General features: G+C 38.7%; 1 protein-coding gene across 1 annotated transcript in view; it reads right to left on the bottom strand.

Annotated features, from left to right (window-relative positions):
* TMEM245 (transmembrane protein 245) overlaps positions 1–22,527 on the bottom strand; it is an 85,183-nt gene that overhangs the window by 5,397 nt on the left and 57,259 nt on the right. Inside the window, exons 14-16 of the mRNA XM_036238613.1 lie at positions 14,805–14,905; positions 13,250–13,424; positions 10,851–11,045 (exon numbers count right to left, since the gene is read on the bottom strand). Coding sequence (XP_036094506.1) covers positions 10,851–11,045; positions 13,250–13,424; positions 14,805–14,905 — 471 coding nt within the window. The remainder of the gene's footprint in view (positions 1–10,850; positions 11,046–13,249; positions 13,425–14,804; positions 14,906–22,527) is intronic.

Genomic DNA, 22,527 nt, shown 5'->3' with positions numbered 1-22,527 from the left:
GTTCAGGGCAGGAGAAATGGGGTTAGGTTTTTCCATCAAATGACCTGGTACTGTTTTGGGTCTGATCCACATCAGACAAGCTGAGTGAATATTGCTAGTTGGCAGGTAATATCTGGGCTAGAGAGGGGTGGTGTGATGCAGCTATGAGGTGCCAACCTCAGGACTGTAGTTGCTAGTTTGCCTTTACTACACAATTTATATGTCCAAGCTAGGATTATGTCGCCTGGTCAGGTCTGCATATGTGTTGGCAGCCAAATGGCCATGTCAGAGGTTATCAATGAACATGAGCTCAAGCACTCATCTTAGACAAAAAGACCTCATACAAAGGCTGGCAGGACATTAATGAGGGAGGCCTGGCATGAATGTTTGTGGTACAGTCATCATAACCCTGGTCTGCTTACACTAAAGAAAGAAAATAACTTCTAGCTCCTTTAAGTCTCTGTTATTTTGAATTCTGTTGATGGTGGGGTTTTTGCGTTTGTTTTGGATTATACACAGCCAAATCTATTTTAAAGGGTACAGGTACAAAACAGAAGGTCATTATCACTCTTTTAGATAAAAGTTTCCTTGCTACTTTACAATATCACCAATTAGGAACACAGAAAATCATCTGAGCTTAAGAAGCTTGTTTTCAAAAACAATTTAAAAATCTTTGAGTTATACTTATTAATTTGTAGTCATGTCACTATACCTTATTGTTCCTTCTTAGATTATTTATCAAACAAAGCCCACTTTATTTTCATGCCTATAACCAAGTATTAAAAAGATTACCTAACTTTTTCAAGAGAAACAGATCTAAGATAGAATATAAGTGTTCAATTTTTTAGAAGCACTCACAAACAAAAGATAACCAAAAGTTATCATTAGATAGGTACAAATCATCTAAAACTTCATACATCAAATAATCCAAACTTCAGATGCAATTACACACCCATGCCACCTGTCTTATACCTTTTTTCTTCTCAATTTTCAGTTCATATAAAATTTATTAGGAGGCTTAGCCAGGCAGGGCAGAGGTAAATCAAAGACTAAGGCTTTCCTACAATGTTGTGAATACTTCAATATCAAAGGGGGCACAAGTACAATGTTACAGAAAAGAAATTACCTTCAAGGATGCTCAGTCATCTCAAGGCTCTTTCAATGGGTGGTACCCTCCTAAAAGCCCTTACACTTCTAACTAGCACAGCTCTACGTTCAAAGGAATAGCTTTAATAAGAGATTGTAAACTGACAAAGTCCTGTGAGGTCAACCAATGGTTGCCTCACCTAAAAACAAAAATAAAAATAAAAATAAAAATAAATAAAAACACTTTAAAAAAAAAAACAACAACAGGAATGGCTCTGAGGAATAAGTTAAGCTTCCTGGATATGGCTCCCGTGGCTTTGGAAGAATTTGTGAGACATGCCAGAAACCACCATTGAATATATGCTGACAGGTCTAGGAACTGAAATAAATTGTTTCCTTAAATATTTTTATACTCAGAAAAATCCCTTCAAACTAAGATTTATAAACACATAGATTAATACATGTTTTATATGTAGGAATATCCATATCTATATATAAAATCAGAGTTTCTCAATGGCAGCACTATTGACATTTTTGTGCATTATAAGAGCTTTATTAAAATCCTTGCCTCTCTACCAACTGGAGTTGTGATAATTAAAATGTCTCTAGACATTGTCAAATGTCCCGAGAGGAACAAAATCACACCCTCCCCCTAGAATCTTTGCTCTAGATATCTATTTATTTATATAACTGTTTTTTATACTCTCACCAAAATTTGTGTTTTTACATTTGTGTATAGGCAAAGTTGGCTACAAACGTCTCAGATACAGGAATTCAAGTAGCAATCAATTTTGTGAAACCTTGGAAAATCTTTATACTGAACTGGCCATTAGTATAAAGTATTTTCAAACACCCAACAGGTTCTTAAATTCATCACTCTGATATCTTTTTTAATTTCTAGGATACTTACAAGTTTGATCTCTAACTATTCAATTCCTCTGTTTATATATAAATTATGAATGAAAAATTCTGCCTCAGGGCAAAGATGCATGAAATAAGATTAAAACTGTGGTTGGCCTGGTGACTGCCTTCTGTTGACAAGTAAGCTTAGCTGTAACCTTGAAATTCATAGTACTATTCAATTCTGACTCCAAGCCAAAAAAACCTCCAATGACTCAGATGAAAGAAAACAAAAATAAATTAAGCTGAGAAAACAGTTATAAAAGAGTTTTCCAACTCAATACTGTCTCTTCTTTAGGGGTGTGTGTGTGTAAAACCCTAAAGAAGTAACATTGGTCTTAAATCAACCTCCAATTATCTCTCTAAAAACAAACCCCATAACACAGAGATACAGAAATTATTTTAAAAAATTTTTTTAATTGAATTTATTTGAACAAAAACAAAAACAAAAACAGCTCACACATTTCTCCCACCCCGCCCCCAGCCCTGGCAACCACCAATCTGTTCTCTGTATCTACGAGCTTGGTATATTTATTTTTTAGATTCCATGTATAAGAGAGATCATAAGGAATCTCTGTTTGTCTCTACTTTCTTTCTGGCCTCATCAAGAGGCACAGCGCTAACTAAGGAGCAGTGTTCATAAAACCGCAACTCTCTGGATTAGGAAGAAACAAAGAAATAAACACTACATTGATAGTATTTCTAAAAATAGTAAATGTCTTATCTCAGCCGGCTAAATACAGTATTCTTTCCCAAACCATAAGGATCACTCCTTTCCCAAGAACCACAGTGGTAGAACGAGCGATGCAGAACAGGGCCACACGTGGCCGAGGGGACAGAGCACAGACGTCAACATGGCATAGTTCCTTTAAGAGCGGCGGGGATTAGGCAGGGTGCTTTCTCATGTACAATTCTTTGTTCCTTGAAAACGTTTGGGAATCTGCGTCCCCTAAAGTTTCAATGAGATTTTTATTCATTTCAATCTTGTAGACTTTACAACTCAAGAGTTGCTGACTATCAGCCGCCCCTCTAGAGATGCAGAATAAACTTTGAACATTTAAAAAAAAAAAAAAAAAGCCTTAAGTGACTAATTTAACTTGCTTTAGTTGGTTTGGCACAGCTGAGTGTGTATTTCCTAAACTCTCACCAGCACACAGGTGCAAAACCTGCGACAGAGTGTGTCACCACAATTATGCATACCCCTTCCCTTCCAACAAATCTGGGATAAAGCGCTAAGCCTGGAGTGTTAGGGAGCTAGTCAGACCAGAGCCACAGGGGGAACAAAAGGATAAGGGCCCAGCCTAGAGACCCGCCCAGAGAACACTCAGTCGGTAGTTAGATAATCTCTCCTGCATCCCCAGAGACAAAGGACAGGAGGATCGCAGTCTTAGCTGGCCTAATCTGGCTACAGATAGATGCCTGTGCAGAGGTACTATCCTAATTTGCCTACAATTTAAGCTTCATTATAATCCAGTGTTTATGCCTAAAAGTTCAGGATTCTAATTGTAACAGACTGCTTTCTCGGTAAGCACATGTGTGGCAGGCAAAGAGTTTTATAACAGCCAGGCATCAAAAAAATGACCTTACTTGCCAATCACGCAGGAATGCCTTTGGAACCACCCATCATGGCCCAAATATAAGGCAGACATTCCCACTTCTGGGTCCCCTTTTTGTGGTTACTCTGTGGCCCCTTTGTGTTAGTTACAGTGCTGGGGCCAGGTGCCCCCTTGGGGTATGCTTTGTCTTTCTCCATGTGCCTCTTGAGGCATGCTTTGTCTTTCTAAAATATACTTTTAATAAATCTTTTCTAAATCTCAATGACCTGTGATTCTTCACTGTGTCAACGAAGGAAGAACCAAGGAAAATGCTAACCACACTTCCGTGCTGCCATTACCCGTCTCCCTCCCCCTGCCCTTGGGGACACTGAACTCTGGCCCTACCATAACAGTTTACTATGTTCCATCTGTTTTTAACAACTTCAAGGTTATAGGGCAAAAGTCTTTTCATCAGATCTCTTGGTTTCACTAACCAATTAATTCATCAAATTTTCACTGAGCACTTTCCATATGCGAAATACCACACTAGGAACGGTAAAACAGCAGTAAACAAGCCGGACACATTTCCTACCTTCAGAAAGCTTATCAATTAGTGGCAAAGACAATTAAGCACACATTTACATAATAAGTATTAAGTTCCAATAGAAGTGCAACATGTTATGGGACACATAGAAGGAACGTCTTACCTAGAGAGTTCCAGCACTGCTTTTCAGAAGAAAAGTACTTTAAGAATAAACCACGATACTGAATTTAGCTAGAAAAGGGGTGGTATATTCATTACAAAGTGGAAAACATGTACAAAGATGACAGTGACTTTAGGGAACTAAAAGAAGTTTGATATGGCTAAAAAGTAAAACACAAGGCAGACGGCAAAGAGAGATGAGTCTGTAGAAGTAGAAAGAAAGAAGGCATGGAAAGGCTGATGGGCCAACTTAAAGTGTCGACTTTATCTTGAAGGCCACGGGAAACCACTGTGGGAATTTTAAGTATAGAGGTACATAATATTTATACTTCAGAAACACTAGAGGCTGTGTGGAGGTAGAGAAAATAACTTTCCTCCTACCTTCCAAATTCTTCTAAGAATCAAATTAACATGAGACAGATTAACAGGAGAAAACGTCCAAAATTTATTACAGATGTGCCTGTGGGGGTGTCATAGGAATATAAGACCGAAAAAGGCATTAGGCAATTGAGATTTATATCCCATTTTGGACAAAGAAAAAGGGGGGCGGGGATAGGGATCTGGAGTTTCAAAGGAAAAGCAGGCAATTCACAGGTAGCTGAGAAAGAGCAAACAGGTGGTAAATTCTTGTTGGGCCACCCGAAATAATGGGACACGGAAGGAAGTTCAACAAACAGGCTTTGCTAGATTTCTCCTGGTCTGCCACATTTAGTTTATATTACAATGCTAAGGTCATTGTCCTTTTCCCTTAAATAGGCTTTTCTATCTGAATTCTTTTAGGAAAGTAAGTGGGGGAAGGTCAAAGGTTCTACCTGAGTCTTAAGTTTCTTAATAACCTGCTTAAATATGCCTGAAAGGCATATTTTGGGGTGGCAAAACCTTGGTTCCCCTTCAGCTGCATTTTGGAAAACAGACTAGAGGGAAACAATACTAGGAGCGAGGTCCAGTGAAGAGGCTACTGAAGTGACCCCAGCATTGGGTCACACCACTGAGAACAGGAATGAACAGATTAAGGAAATTTGTAAGCCACAGAGTCAAAGGAGAGGCAACTGTCAACAAAGGGTGAGTCCAATACCGCTCCCTTCCCAAGTCCAGTTTTCTCCTTTTTGCCCCTTCATTATCCCAAACTAGGATCATGGGAAGTTCACTGTAACTGGGGATCTTAAGGTTAATGTAAACATCTGCAGGAGTGGCGATGTTTTTGGAGAGCTTCTTTGTATCTCATTTTACAAAGACAAAAAAAAAATAATAATAACTTCTTTCTCTATACAGTAGGATGTGTCAAACCTTAGCTTAATTATCAAATAATTTCTTTTCTAAAAAGACACATCTGATTGAACTCTGGGTATTAAATCATGAAAGATATTCACAGTCAGGTTAAGAAAATACTTCTAAAAACTGAAATGAGCTACTTATAACCCTTCCCTAGAGAAAGAATAAAGCTGAGCTCCTACAGGACCACATTAGAGTCGTCACCCTCGGTAGTGTCAAGGTGTGACAGAGGGCGGAGGAAAACTAACCCAGAGAACAGAATTTCTGGAGGCGTTCCTGGGACACCCTCCTAATTCCTCCTCACAGATTTTTCCGAGCTTTAATATTTGAGATTGTGGCTGTTTTCGGTAGGAATGAAATCGAGTCTGATTACTCTGTCCAAATATCAAGAAAGTACTCTAAGCTGCATGACCACAGGAGATTTCTGTCCTGCCTCACCCTTCTCAGTCTCAGTGTTAACAGAGAAAGGGACAAATTCTGATTACTGAATCAACCTAAAACTGTTGGGAGCCCAATGCTGTTCTGTCTCCATGACATTCACACCAGAAAATATGGCATTTACCACTATCGATAGTGAGAAGCAAGGCAAGGGGGTCCTCTCTCCTTCATCTTTCCTGATGCAGATAGCTGTTCAACCTTTTGAAGATAGATGGTAGTCCATAGAAATGGACTTGCGAATGGGTCTTTTCAGCCGCCAGTGCCTGTATCAGCAATTAAAGGTACGTCTGCATAATGAAATGCAATCAGCCACCCACTATTAGCACACTGCAACAACCTAAGAGTTTCTAAAATAAGCCGAAACCTTCCATAGCTCATGGCTCTGTAGAGACTATTCCCTCACACCCCATTCATTACTCCAGCTGGGAACTGTGCACATTCCAAGTACAAAAACTCTGCTGACAGGTGCTGCGGATACATCAGTAACTAAAATTGACACCCCCCCCCCTTCAGCAACAGCAACCACAGTCAAGTGGGAAAAGACAAATATGCAACAAGAGTAAAAATGAAAACTGTACTACAAAGAAAAGCTACAAAGTGCTATCTGTAAGAGCATCATGAATGTAACCTAATTTTGCAGGTAGAGAAGGCTTCTCCCATGAACTGACACTTGAATTGAGATTAGGAAGTAATTCAGCAAGGAAAGCTGAGGGGAGAGGAAGAGTCTGTCCAGAGAGAGAAAGCTGCAGATAAAGGCCCAGAGTTTGAGTGGATCCTGGGGTCTCTGAGGCCCTGACAGAGAGCCCATATGGCTGCAGCTCAGAGAGAGCGAGGGGAAAATGTTCCAGGATTTGTGAGACAGGCACAGGTCAGATCATACAGGGCCTTGTTAGCCATATCAAGGATTTTGATCTTCCTCCTAAAACCAATGGGAGGCCATTTTTGGTAAGAACAGCTCTATCAGATACGTCTCTATTTTGAAAAGAACGCATCAGCTGCAGTACGGAGAACAGACCCAAGAACAGTAAGAACGGAGGCTGCGAGACTCGTGAAGAGATGAAGATGGCGGCCACAGCAGTCCAGGTGAAAAACCAGTACCTGGGCCCAGCTTATACTAGCAGGGTGGCACTAGAGATAAAGAGGCAAGGACAGATTTGAGGTAAAACTGATAGGACTTGGTGAAGATGCTGAGTCAGGAGATGGTAAATAATAGGATGACTACACAGTGGCACATGTAAATAGAGGGTAACATTTACTAATGTAAGAAACAGTAAAACGTTTTTTCGTATGGAAGGGAAAAGGATGGTTAGTGAGGGAAAAGAAAGACCTTCAGTAGAAACATCAGCTCACCTGCTTTTTAGCAAGTTAACCTCTCTACCCCTTGATTTCCACATCTAGAAAACATAAAAAGCAACTGTTTCTAACTCCTTATGAAAAAACACTAGACAGATTAAGTAAAATAACTCATGTAAAATTTTATTGCAGAAATTGGCACACAGTAAGTCCCAAAAAATGTCATTCATGATTGTGCTTATGACTCGAGAGGACATTCAGACTTCCCACTAAAGAGTGATGTATTGAACACCTATTTCCTTCACGCCCTCTGAAATTAGAATACCAGTATAAGTATTTTTCAAAAGGCATATGATAGCCACATGGAAAATAAAAGAACATAAGAGGTAAGAGCAATAAACTTTTAGACAGTGAAAAGCAGATGAACCACTGCTTGTCCCAGCAAAACCTAAAAAGCAGAATTCTAAGCCAATAGTGGGTAAAGCCAAGAAACAATCTGATTTATTGAACAAAATCACCCATGAGTCTCAGGAACTGGTGACCTCAAGTAAACATGGAAGTAAGGCTGAAGGTGGGGCTAAGCACAGGACTGCTTTAAAAGCAGTAAGTCCCCACCACTCCGATATCCACACCCACCTCCACCCAGCCAAACAACTGCCCCCATCATTGGCAGAAAAGGTAAAACGACAAGTCCCTGGGCTAGGGAACGACAGGCAGGGACGGTGGTGGGAGCACATACTGATGGTGGGTGATTACAAGAATGTTTTTACCTTGAACACAGTCAAGTTCCTTTCCCCTTCTTGGCTCCCAGAATCTTGGCAGTCAGGTCGTCAACATCTAGGCAGACTAGGAGATCTTTCTCTAAGGAATTTACTAGCCCACAAGGGGAACCAAAAAGCACTGGCACTGAGGGCTGCACAAGACAACGGTCCTGCCAGATTATATTTCAGTGACATACATAATAACCCAACCACATCCCCCAAGTATCTCTTAATATAAGTCAAGAGGCAAAAATATTTGATATCTCGTATCATGATTGTTGTGTTAATGTGGTAAAGGTGAAGGAATTTTACATATGTAATTAAGGTCCCCAATCAGTTGACGTTTTTTAATCAAGAGTATGCGGGTGGGCCAGGCTTAATTAAGTGAGCCTTTCAAAAAGGCTCTTGGCAGAGCCAGAAGCCAGAAAAGTACTTGTCTGCTGGCCTTGAAGAAGCAAACGCCCATGTTATGAACAGCTTATGGAGAAGGGTAGCCTCAGTTCTATAACTGCAAGGAAGTGAATTCTGCCACATCAGGCAAACTTGGAAGAGGACCCCAATCAGAAGATGAAACCCCAGCCTCAGAGCCATCACCTTGACTGTAGCCTTGTCAGATCCAATGCAGAAGACCTAGATGAATTGTGCCTATACTCCTGACCCATGGAGACTTTAATATAATAAATGTATGTTGTTTTAAGCCACTGAGTTAGTGGTAATTTGTTGTGTATCACAGAAAACTAATATAGACCTGTATACTAAAAAAGATAAGTTTTATCTACATAAATAATGCCTCAATAAACCAGCCTAAAAGTGACAGCAGAAATGGAAACTTCTATGGGGTGTCAGAACATAAAGCAGGAGAAATCACCCAGAAAATGGGGCCAAAAAGAGAGAAATGGAAGAACAGCAGAGAAAAGGTAAGACAGGACTAGTGTATGAAGGTCACCATAAAAATAAAAAAGGTTTCTGCCCTCAAGGAAGTGCCTTAGGTTGGCTAAAATGGCCCTCTAACCAACCAGCTTTAACTCAGAAACTTTATTCTACTTGGTCTGAGTTGAAGAACCGAGTCTTTCTTCACGAAATATAACACGATATGAAATCAGCAGAACCATATTTTAAAAGAATAAAAATATAAGTTTCATTAAATACATTTTTAGAATCAACTTATTAATGACTCCACAACTATACTAGAATACCCAACAATGACAACAAAAAAAACTGTTTCAAATTGAGAATAATAAAGACAATGCAGTAGTCTCTGGAAAGTTAAAATTCTTTCTTCTGAGACTTCTTACTTTTCCATTAAAAGTCCTTCTTACTTTTCTGTTAAGATGTAATTTCTGATACAACCATATAGAAAAACTGTTTTGCAAAACCCACTAAAGTTAAACCAGATTCACATCCACCAATAGACATGTACAACAAAGTTCACAGCAGCTTGATTTTTAATAGTCATAAGCCAGAAAACCATGCGAATGTCAATCAATACTACAATGAGTAAGTTGCAGCATATTCATACACTGGAATACTAGACAGCAATGAAAAAGAACTGTTATATGCAATCTGTGTAAATCTCAGATACGAAGTTAAGCGAGAGGTCTGACTCAAGAGTACATACTATGTCATCCTTTCATATAAATTTCAAAAACAAGCAAAAGTAATTTAAGGTGACAGTGGTCAGGATATTAGCAGAGAGAGCCTGAATGAGAGAGAGTATGGGAAAGGCTTCTAGAGGAATAAAAATATTTTATACCTTTATATAGGTAGTGTTTACATGGGTATATGAAAAAAATCAAGTTGTATATTTAAGATGTGCACTTTAACATATGTAAAATACACCAGAATAAACTTTCTAAAATTATGAAACAATCAAAAAAATATTTTAAATTATAATTTATATTCCATTACTATTTTATGAAATTGTGGTTATAGTAGAGGATAGCAATTATGATTTCCATGTCTTTACTTGCAAAATAACAAGTTGTAACTCCATATTACTATACTCATAATTTCCCAACTTTTTCTTTCAAAAAGCATAAACCTACAGAAAAATTGAAGGACTAGTACAATGAACAGCCATCTGTCCATCTAAAGTCACCAACTGTTAACATTCTGCTAGTCACTTCCTCGCTCTCAGTTTGACCTCAGATGCCTAAAGGATATTCTGCCACGTAACCAAATTATCATTATCACGCCTAAGAAATTTAACATTGATATGTTATTATTTAATATATGGCCCATTATCGAGTTCTCCAATTGTTTCAGAAATATTCTTCATAGATTCTTCCCATCCCCAACCCAGAATTCTGTCACAGGTTTGTGCGTTGCGTTTGGTTGTCCTATTTTTTTATTTTTATTTATTTTTTTTCATTTTTTAGGCAAGGTAACTTTTGGTTGACCTCACAGATTGCAAGGACCTTGTCAGCTTACAATCCCTTATTTTTTATTTTTTATGCCTACAGCACCTGGTTTTCCTAGGTGCTCTCCCATCAAAGTACTCTCCCAACCAGGCCCGACCCTGCTTAGCTTCTGAGATCAGACAGGATTGAGCTTATTCGGGGTGGCATGGCCTTAGACTGGTTGTCCTATTTCTTAAATCTTTAACTTAGTATACCATGCCCCCGAATGGTCTTAGCTATGTTCTTTCTTTTTATTCTTCCATGACATTAACAATTCTGACTCAATTTAGTTTGTAAATGTTCCTGGTATATGAAACCCAAAAGCCAGCAAACAAATGATTTCTATTTACTTTGTGTCATCTATAATCCTTAGGAGAGCAGGAGTACTGAAATACCTGTATGCTGACAGACTACTCAGGTCAAAAATACAGAGGCAGGATAGGTCAATTTCATAGATGTTTACAATCACTCTGCTTTAACTCACCGCTGAGTCTGAGCAGGCCATGGGGTCTGGTTTGGTGTGGGTGCTGAATTTGTAGGACTTACTAGCATGGCACTATAGATATTGGAAGCAACCACAAGTATGCAGAGAAGAATGGGCCCGATGATTGCTCCTTCCAGGCCTAGGTAGTATGCTCCGCCAGCCACTGCCAAGCCTGTCAAGTAAGGATGGCCACCTCTGGAATGAAGAGCACATATATTAGCTCATGACTTTTAACATAAACTTTGGGGCAAAAATAAAATACATTCTCAAACACAGTGTTCATTCTCTAATACACCAGGCTTTTGACTATATTATCAGCTTTCTTTAGATTATCTCAATGCGTACAATTGAACATCGTAATAACACTGAGATGTGTGCTAGAATTTTTCTTGCTAATATAACACGTCTGACATTTGCCTTTTACAGGCCAAGCAACTGAAGGAGTGAAGTCAGTAATGTTAACAGAGACCTGTACCCATAATGCAGCTGCCTGAAATGGGTTAATGTTGGCTCAGGACTGGTTACATCAGTCACCTCTCAGGTTTACCTCCAACAAGGATAATTAAGTAGGCACAATTTGGCATGTAATTATGCTTTTTATAAAGATGATAAAAATAGCAACGCTGTTACTCATAGGATAGATTTCCAGCAACCTTATATAATATAGTTTTTAATACAGGTAGTGATACAAGGCCTCATGAAGAAAATATCTGTCACAAAGCCCAATATTTTTATTTCCCAGCTTATCACAGTATTACTTATGTAACCAGAATGAAATAAGATAGATCATAGCAACACAGCAACTGATGATAATAAATGACCACTGACGTGAGAGACTTGGAAATAAGTTGTTTGTTTCTAGTTTTTAAACACAGATAACCAGAACAATTTAGCGCAAGGCGAGTAACTACATACCCGGAAACACGGTCCCGTATTATATGATAGCTCAATAAGTAACATTTAAGGTGAGCCAGTCTTCAAGAAATCAATTCATTATATTCACAATTTATTTATCTTTGTCACTTCAAAAAAGGATTTAGGGCAGAACTTTAAGTATACTACGTGAGTAAGGCTTTTTTCCTAAACACTATATTTAAAGGAAATTTCTATCAAAAATGCTTAAAGCTCAAAAAAGAGCTTTTAGACATTTATTAAAAAATAAAAAAGTATTAAAAAATAAAACAACTTATGCAAAATCTTTCATTTCCTAATGACGCTAGTTAAATAAGGTATTATCTTATTAAGATGAAAATCATGTATAAATTTTAAATTCTAGGTAGTAACCTTAATATAAAATTTATAGTAAAATTTAATGAAATGAAAATATTTAACTATATATTATTTATCTAATCTTACTATTTGAATTTCAACTGTTAAGCACTAATTAATCATACTCTGATATTCTCCTTTAATCTTTAATCTTCTCATAAAGTTTTAGGCATAAAAGGTCCCATAAAGCCTGCTTAGGGAGTTACTTGTTTCTTTTCGCTCTGAAATTTGGGGGCTTCAGAGTTAGTTATACATCATTTGTTTTCTACCTTAACTTACTAGAGAGACAACAAGCTGATATACAATTTGTCTCTACATGATTTCAAATTAACTGAAGGGCACTTTTCTATAAACTTGGACCTTGTCTACCGTTATTGTGATGATGAGTTTCACTTAAAGAAAATTTAATATATTACCTATTATGACAGTTTCAGTAGGCCACATGCTGAATTTGAGTAGTTAATTAAAATTCAACATTTGGTCACATCCCAGATTCTAATAAGCAATGTGAATCTGAATACATAAATAAATGAGAACTGGCCTGATTTGCTTAATGCAAATTGCAAAGAAATATCAAAACCTACAAAAATGCAGATGTTACATGGCCAAAATTTGGCTTTTGCCTTATATTTAACCTGTATTCATCAAAGAATCATACTATATAATATATTAAAAGAGCTCTGCTTGTCAGACATTAACTTGATGAGATTTCACTTCACACTGAAATTGCCAGACATACAACCTAACTAACATTTTCCTCCAAAAGCAAAGAGTTCTGCAAGTAATTGCTAACTTGTTACTTTACTTAAAATATTTTATATACCTCTAGTAATATTCTTCTCTAGGTTAAATGTCACTAAATCAGAAGATCATTCACAATTTTATTTTAACCCAGGGTCTCATATATTACAAATAATACTTACATAACAGCGAAATGCCTTGCAAACAATATCATTTATATTAAGCTTTGATTATATCAGTGGGATCACAGAAGGCTACTTCACTAAAAAATCCTACCACCTATCCTTTCTCTTATCTATAAATAATAATAAAAAAAATCCTTAAAAAAGGTGACAGAAATCCATGGATATGATTCACTAGCAACTTCGGAAGTTCTGTGAAATACTTACCCTGATATATCAGAATAGATGGCAGTATCTACAAAATATGTTGGCAAGAGATGAAAAATCAACAGTAGAACGGCTTTGCATCCTAAGCCTTGGGTAAGCCATAGGTCTAGAACTGCAGGTATTGCTGCCCAATATGTCCCCAGAAATGGCACTGCTCCAAGGATCGCTGCTAAAGCTAGTAAAAGATTAAAATAAGAAAAGCTACTGCACATCATCATCGAAAACAATAACGAAACAGTAGAACCTAAGCACAAGTGCCTCCTACTTAAAATTTTCCAACAAATGAGTTCAACAAATACCAATTCGAATTTTCGGGGAATGATAGGCCCTTGTTTAACTGACTTTGCTAGTTAAGCGAAGGTCCAATATTTTAAAACTTGATATTGATAATCTTTCTAACGTGTCTACTTCATGCATTTTTTCTTTAGCAACAAAATTTTAGTGTCCTGCAGTTGTTACTCTAAATCAGGGTTAGTTAATATATAGTCCTATAATGTAACCATAGGACATTGGTCATAATCTGTACTGAGTCCAAAGCGAAATCAGAAATTAGTCTCTTTCTGTCACATATGAGTATATATTCTATATCTTGCTTTCTAATAAAAAATGAAATGTAATTAAATAAAAAACAAAAACTCCCACCAGTTGAAGGACCTTATTTCCAGTTTGTCCCCTTCCAGAACATTACGTTAAAATGCTCAGAGTCAAGATGTGGATTCCAGTTCTGGTCCTAACCATTAACCAGGTATGTGACCTTGGAAAACTCTGGTTTCTCGTCTATACAACAAGGACATCACCTATCCTGCCTGCCTCAGAGGGATGTCATAAAACAGCCACCTCCGTGTGCTCCCATGGTGCTTGCATGTCAGAGGGTGGCTTTGTGGAGCACAAGGTAGCAAAGAACCTGAATGAACTTGGGAATGTAAAAAAGGATGGGGGCACCTACCAAAGAGGAAATAAATGGTGGTAGAGGGAAATGTGGGAGGCAGATATATTTAGGAGACAATCAGCCACAGAAATAAAGGAAGAAAAAAATGACGAAGAGAAACAGAGATAACATATCGGAAAAGTAAAAGATGGTCATCAAACCATCCTGGTGCTTACAGAATGCGGGTACTATCACAACAGATCTCAAGAGGTGTGGAGACAGCGTTTGGGCCCTCAGAAGCATTCACCTTGACCTGCCACCTCCCCAACCCCTGCCCAAAGTTAACTTCATGGGACAAAGCTATTTGACCAACTCATTGCTCCCTGCCAATAGGTTTGATTCAAACATTTATCAAGTGCCAGTTATGTGCTAGGTGTTGTGTCAAGTGCTAGACATTCATTCACTTAACAAATACTTATGCAGTACTTTCTGTATGCTGGATATTGTTCTAGCTACTGAGGACATAGCAATAAGTAAACATGACATATTATATTTCTGCTTTTAATCTGGACTAGATCAGATCTCAAATTTTAGTATTTTAAACTTAGGGAAGATGACATTTCCCAATGTATGTAACATGGCTTAACTTTTTTTGGAGGACAGTGGAAATTATGACACAGTTGTTACCTGATGGTATGAAGACAATATTGATGCCAAATATAGTATGAGTCAGCCAGGTGTACAATCCATAGAAGCCAGCCATTTTGAGGGAAGCATCGAACACCCCTCTAGAATGCCCAAAGATAAAAGGGAAAGTTAATGAACATAGGATCATACTGTGATTCAGAAATAGCAATATTTGTAGGTTTATGATTTGTAATGAAAATAGCTTCAATTTTTCCAATGCCTGAGAATGCTATTATCATTTTGTTTCAAAGAAACATAAAGACTTTATTTTAAAACCCAGAAATATGTTTAAACCATTCTTTAAACTTTTCTCTGATGAAAAATTAACTGAAATAAAACATCTTAAAATATGCTATTCAGTGAAAGTCAACTTTTCATTTCTAAAGGAGACCCTTCACTGCCAAAGTAGATAGAAAGAAAATTAAGCGTGAGTACTACGTTTCTGGGGTACCACGTTTCTTTGGGAAGAGTACGTGAGGGATAACATGACTTGTACATGGTCAGTCTTTCTTCTCTTGTTAATGAAATTTTCCCACATTTCTTCAAATATGTAACCAAGTCTCCAAAGTAACTTCGACGAATGCTAATAATCAAAGAATACAGGTCATTGGGAGACACACATACTTGGTGATTAACGGGAATAAAGCACATGAAAACCTGCAATCTCAGGCACTTCATTTATGCTTTTCAATTGGAAAATTATTAAGGTAGTACTTTGTAAGGAGGAGAAATAAGGAACCGTTCAGATAGAGTACAAGGCAGGAAATCTTAAAGTATCCCAAGGGAGCACAAAATTATGAAAACCAGGATCCTGCAGGGCTCAGGAGAGGCACGCTCATATACTCATGAGCAAAGGAAAAGTTTCCCATAATTGAAAAAGCAGAGGCTGTAGCAGCAAATGTGACAGTGTACACACAAAAAAGAGACATCAAGCTTTTCTAAAGCATCCCAAAAGGTGTACTGTTATAAGTACAGTTAAGCTCTGGAACTTAGGGGTTTATTCATTTAATAAATTCTGAGACATGGACTTGGTGAGAGTGGCTCCTCAAACTAGGAAACCCTCTTTGTCAAACTGACCAGCAACTTTTACTCATGAATGTCTTAAAGGTTCCATGTGACAGATTAAAGTGGTATCAAAAAGACTGAAAGGAAGGGAGATGGCCAACAGAAAACATAAAAGATCTGACTTGTGGCTGAATAGAGGGGGCAGAGGAAAAGGAAAATGGCAGAGGTTCAGGTTTTAAACCTGAAAAGAATGACAGTATCTCAAAGCCACAGAGAAGCCCAGAACGGGAGAAGACACGGAAGAGAAGGGAATACATTTAGTTTGGGCAATGGTTAGGAAAAAGGATGATAAAAATGCCCTGAGGTACCTGGAAAAGACAAGGCTTATCAGAAAACCTGTGACAAGAGATCTGAGATGCTCCAGACTGGAATAACCATAGAAAAGGATAAGACATCTCAAGGAGCAAGCCTAGAGAAAATGAGGCAATGGGCTGTGTTCTCATAAGGGACCTAAGGACAAAGATACACCAGCCAAAAAGATAATTAATCATTTTTGTAATAGGAATCCATGGAATGTCATAGTCCCAGAAACCAAGGATAAAGAAGCTTTTGAGAAAGAGGGAATAATGAGATCAAGTATCACAGAGAGATTAATGAGAATAAAGTCTAAGAAAAAAAGTACAGAATTTGACTAGAACCAAGGAAGTCAATGAGAAAAAAATATAGATGTGGTACTTTCACCATTTTTATGTTATTTAAAACAATTTTAAGCCAAAAATAAGTTGACAGCATAGGTGCAACTGAATCAGCTGTCTGGATGGCAAGAAAGCAAAGCTCAGTCCAGAGAGATCACTTGTAGAAAACAGCACGCAGTCTTTTCTTCTCTCTCTGAGAATTTTAATCGTAATATTCTCACTAAGGCAACATTCAAGTAATTTTGTGAACCCAAAATGCATTATATGTTGTTTGCAGTTCCTAAACATATTTATGTAACCCAATGAGGAAGGAAATGACAATACATCCCCCTCTATCTTATTATCTGGTACACAAGCTTTATAAATCAGCAGAGAAAAATCCTCTAAGGATTCATTGAGACTTTTTTAACTCCCTCAAATTCCTAGCCATTTTTTCTCTTTTTTTCTTCTACTAGCTTTACTTAAACTATAATTTATAAACAATAAAACTCACCAACTTTAAGTATGTAATTCAGTAAATTCTGACAAATGTTTACAGTTGCATAACCACCACTACAAGATATACAGCATTCCATCACCCCAAAAGTTCCCTCATGCCCTTTTATCTTTCTTTTATTATTTATTTTAATGAGTTTCAAGTATACAGGACATTGGTTAGACATCTATATAGTTTGTAAAATGGTCCCCCCAATTGCTCCCTCCCTCCCCTGACCCTCCACATAGACAATGTATTCATTCTAATTGCATTCCCTATGCCGTGCTGCCCACCCCCATGTCTATCCATCGGCTACTAATTTGTACTTCTTTAATCGTTCACCCCATTCTCCCAGTCCCCCAAACTCCTCTCCCCTCTGTCTGTCACCAAACTGTCCACTATATTTGTGAGCCTGTTTTTGATTAGTTTGTTCTTTTTATTCCTTTGATTCTGCATATAAGTGAAATCAAAAAAGAGAAATTATCTTTCTCTGACATTCTAGGTCCATCAAAGCAATATAATTTTCCATCCCCTTCTAGTCTGTGTCTTCTAATCTGAAGTGAGTCTCTTATAGGCAACATGTAGGGGTCTTGTTTTCCTTTCCATTCATCCACTCTTTTAGTTGGAGCACTTAATTCTTTTCCAGTTGAGGTACTTATTGATAGGAATGTAATTGTTACCATTCTTTATTCCTGTTTTTGATACAGGTTTTTACTTCTTAAAGAAGTCCCTCTAACATTTCCTATAATACTAGCTTGGTGGTGATAAATTCCTTGAGCTTATTTTTGTCTGGAAAGCTCTTTATCTGTCCATCAACCCTAAATGATAGCTTTGCTGAATAAAGTATTCTTGGTTGTAGATCCTGGGTCTTCATCCTGTCAAATATTTTTTTCCCACACCCTTCTGTCCTGCATAGTTTCTTCTGAGAAATCTGCTGCCAGTCTTATAGGTTTTCTCTTATAAGTAACTGTTTTTCTCTTGCTGCTTTTAGTATTCTTTCTTTGTATTTAACCTTTGACATTTTAATTATGATGTGTCTTGGTGTGGGCCTCTTTGGATCCCTGATTTTTAGAATTCTCTGAGTTTCCTGGGGTTTTATGTCTATTTCCTTCACCAGGTTAGGGAAGTTGATTTTCTTCAGTTATGCCAATCAGACGAATATTTGGACCCGTAATAGTGCCCCACGTGCTCCTTAAATTATTTTTATAGTCATGGCCTCTTTTTTCTTGCCATTCTGATTGAGTGTCCTTGGCTTTCCCATCCTCTAAATAGGGCATTTGATCCTTTTCATTATTCCTTTGTTTATTTCATGTAATATACTTCTCATCTCAGATAATGTGTTCTTCATTTCAGACTGGCTCCCTTTTATAATTTCCATTTCCAATTTTATGTTTCTCTCTTTGTTAAAGTTCTCACTGAATTTAATCAAAAATTCATTGAGCATCTTTATAACCAGTGTTTTGAACTCTGCATCTGTTAGATTACTTGACTCCATTATTTCTGGATCTCTGCTCTGTTCTCTCATAAGGTTTGCCTTCCCATTTTGGCTACCTTTCTGTGTCTGTTTCGATATACTAAGCAAAGCTCCTACATCTCCCAATCTTATCAGTGTAGATTTGTGAAGTAGGTGTCTAGTGGCACAGTCCTGAGAGGGGTTCAGCTGCAGGTCAAACTTAGCCTAAGCCTCTACTCTTCCTGGGCCATCTGTTAAGATTCAGCAAGCAATCCACAGATGCTGTGCTTATAGTTGCCTCAAAAGGCCACACTGAGGCCAGTTGCCTCCAGTGTGAATCTAGGTACTGCTCGGCAAGGAGCACCTGACTCATTGAGGATAAACCTGGATGTGGCTTGGGTGGGGCCGTGAGATGGGGAAGGCGGGGTTTCAAGAAAACCTCTGGGTGAAAGGACCTCTGTTATCCAGTCTGATGACCTAATGGCTATGTGGCACTGTGTGTGCACATTGGGAGGGGAAAGGGCTCAACACGGAAGAATGGGTACCGCAGGCGCTACTATACACAGAGCAAGAGTCGCCTCGGCCCTCACTCTGAAAATGTCTCCCTGTGAGTACCTGGTGCCCCCTGTGCACAGCCGAATCGACACTGGTGCTCAGAGCGAGCAGGTCCGTCACCGCGAAAACACGCTCATAGACGCAGCCCCTTTAAGAGGAGTCTGCCGCTGCCTCAGCCTCTGTGTCAGCCACTCGGGACGGGCAGCCCCACATCCTCGCCCCATCCTACTTTCTGCTGTTGTAGGGTGCTTTCTTGGATTTCTCCGTAGTTGTATGGCTTGTTCATCAAGATCACAGGTGACTTGTCCTTGCTGCTGCTCCTTGTTTCCGTCACAACTTGGATTTGGTCGCCAGAGGTATGAACAGAGCTTCTATATCTATCCATTTTGGTTGCTGTAGTCCCCTCGTGCCCTTTTTTATAGTCAATCCCTCCCTTTCAGAGTGGTCTCTGAAAGCCACTACTTATGCTTTCTGACACTACAGTTTCGCCTTTCCTAGAATTTCATATTAACAGAATCACGTATCACTCACCTTTTTCATTAATTGTGGTAAAATCTATGTAATGTGAAACTTACCCTTTAACTGCTTTTAAGTGTACAGTTTGGTAATGTCAAGTACATTCCCACTGTCATCATGTAGCTTTTTTGTGTTTGGTTTCTTTTACCTAGTACCATGCTTTTGAGATTCATCCGCACTGCTGTTTGTTTCTTTTGCGTTGGTGGGTATTCCATTATATGGATACACCATGACTTCTTTATCCATTCACCAGGTGATGGGCATTCAGGCTGTGTCCAGTTTAGGGCACAGCCTGAATGCCTGAACTATGAATAATAATGCTATAAACATTCAAGCACAAGTCTTTGTGGAACATATACTTCCATTGCTCTTCGGTAAATATCTTGGAGTGGAGATGCTGGGTCTCGTGGTATTGGTTTAACTTTTTAAGAAATAGTAGCAATAGTTTTGCCCTATCAATTCAAACAAAATCTATAGTCCACGGACATGCAGTCAGAAGTCACTGCCTGCTACATCATACCACATCTCCTCAAAGCATAAACCTAATCTTTACACTCCTGGTATTACGTGGGTGGATCTGGCAGAAAGAGCAATTCAGCTCATGAAAAGCTAAATGACAATGTATCTGAAATCCCTGGTAACTGACCCAGTGCTCGATAGGTGCTCAATAAACAACGGAATTACTGGTGTCATTGTTATCGGAGTCCTTGCGATCTGTGTATTTGAGCAGCACTAAAATTTTGATGAAGACTCTAGAAGTTTTACCTCAAGAGCTTAGTGTGTCTGAATTGAGATGGTAAAGAGTAGGCTGAAAATGACCCCATAATAATGTCAACATCCTAATGCCCAGAACCTATGAATATATTACCTTACATGGCAAAAGGGACTTTGCAGATATGATTTAAATCAATAATCCTGAGATAGGGAGATTAATCTGGATTACCGTGTAGGCCCAATTTAATCACAAAAGTCATTATAAAGAGGGAGACTGTTCTGATATTAGGTAGTGGTGATGGCTGCATGAATTTTGACTATATTAAAAATCACTGAACTGTACACTTTAAGGTGGTGAATTTTATGCGTGTGAATTTTATCTCAATAAAAATTTTATAAAAAGAGGAAGGCAAGAAAGTCAGAGTCCGGGAAGGTGACAAGAGGACAGAGCAGAGGTCTTAAAGGAAGAGGAAGGGGCCACAAGCCAAGGAATGCAGGCAGCCTCCAGACGCAGAAGGCAAGGAAATGATTCTCCCCGAAAGCCTTCGGAAAGAATGCAGCCCTGCTGATACCTTCATTGTAGGACTTCTATTCTCCAAAACTATAAGGTAAAAAAATCTGTCTTGTTTAAGCCACTGAGTTTATGGTAATTTGTTACAGCAACAATAAGAAAACTATTACGACCCACTATGTGCCAAATGCTGTTAGGTGCTTTGTATATGTTATTTCATTGATTCTGTTTAGTCCCCTTAGCCATGCAAAAAAGAGATTCCTGGTCATAAATCAGATAAATCTGTTCAACCAGAAGGACAGTATAGTTTTTTTAAAAAAAGAAAAACAAAAGACCAGAAAGAGCTCAAAATGAGGGCAAGGAGGGCCTGAACAAGAAGAAAGCTCTTCTAGAGACTGCTGGATCCAGGTACTAGATCATTTCGATGTCTTAACTCCAAATCTAAGCACCCAATTCACTAAAGGCCAAGACAGTGGGTGAAAATTCATTTTTGGTATCCAGATTTCTATTAAATATTACTAAGTTATTTTCATGCAGGTCAATCTGGTACTTAACGGTCCTCAAAGCCAAAAGACCACCCAACGGCAGCCCTGACAGCTGCATCACGGCCTGAATCTGGTGCCAGCCAGGACCTTGATTTGATAATGGCTACCCTGGCTCACACTTCCAGAAGGGAACTGGGACTCAGTATACCCATCTTGAGAGAAATGCGGTCCTATTCATCCTATTAGAGTGACGTGTTCGAGAAGACAGAAGTAGATCACGGGGGGTGAGGGGCAGAGGAACAGAAGAGCAATGGGAGACGAGACAAGCCACGTGTGGTACTCACGGGTGGGTGCCCATGACCTGCTGACACAATGGGATGTAGAATACCTGTGTCCCACTCTGGCCTTCCCTGAGCTGGGTGCCTGGACTGGGAGGTAGTACGACAGAGTGATCTAGTGAACTACAGAGCCACCAATGCCCAGTGGGTGATTCCGGCCTTTTAACCTGAAATAACTCAGACCTTCATTTCGAGCTTTTTTTTTCTTTTTTCTCTTAACTGAATCACATCCCCCATTTAACAAATTTACTTGAGTTCTGACCAGAGGTTTCTTTTCTGGATAAATGAGGGGACCTACAGGGGATCAGTAAAATTACATACGCAAAACATGTAACACAGAGCTTAATGAAAACTGAGTAGTTAGCAAATGTCAGGGTCGAGGATGGATTGAGAGGAGGGATAAGCCTGGAGGCCAAGGGTGCAGTACTTAGCAGACAACGAAGAGAGAGAACAGCACTGGGAACTACAGGAGTCGCAGTGAGGAAGAACACAAGAGGAGGGGGAGGTAAACGAACGAGAAATGTTAGGGAGGACAGCACACGGACTCGGTAGAAAGGACAGGGAACGAGTCATGAGAGCTACAACAGTTCTGGCACTGCACCAACCGCTATGGAATTCCAGTTCTGTCACATATTGGTGGCATGACTCTGAAAACCATAAAACTTCTCTGAGCCGCACTTTCCCTGACTGTAAAACGGAGACAATGGCATTCACCTCATAGTGTTCTGAAGATTAAAAATGCAATTAAAGTGCTAAGCTTAGTGCCTGGTACAAAATAAGCAATCAATTAAGTTGGTGCTATCACAGAATTATGTCATTATTACCAATTAGCATTATAATAAGGCTAAGAATAAGGCACATAGCTTCTTTTTTTACCTTCCAGGTTTCAGAGTATACCTATCTTTGCTTTGTGCTGAAGAGGAACAGGGCATGGCAATGATGAGAATTCAAATAATATACTGCAGAGTTTTGGATT

The sequence above is a fragment of the Rousettus aegyptiacus genome, unplaced genomic scaffold (assembly GCF_014176215.1).
Source record: "Rousettus aegyptiacus isolate mRouAeg1 unplaced genomic scaffold, mRouAeg1.p scaffold_m13_p_3, whole genome shotgun sequence".
NCBI classification, from domain to species: Eukaryota; Metazoa; Chordata; class Mammalia; order Chiroptera; family Pteropodidae; genus Rousettus; species Rousettus aegyptiacus.
Note: the sequence above shows the minus strand (reverse complement) of the source record. Positions and strands in the feature narration are given on the sequence as shown.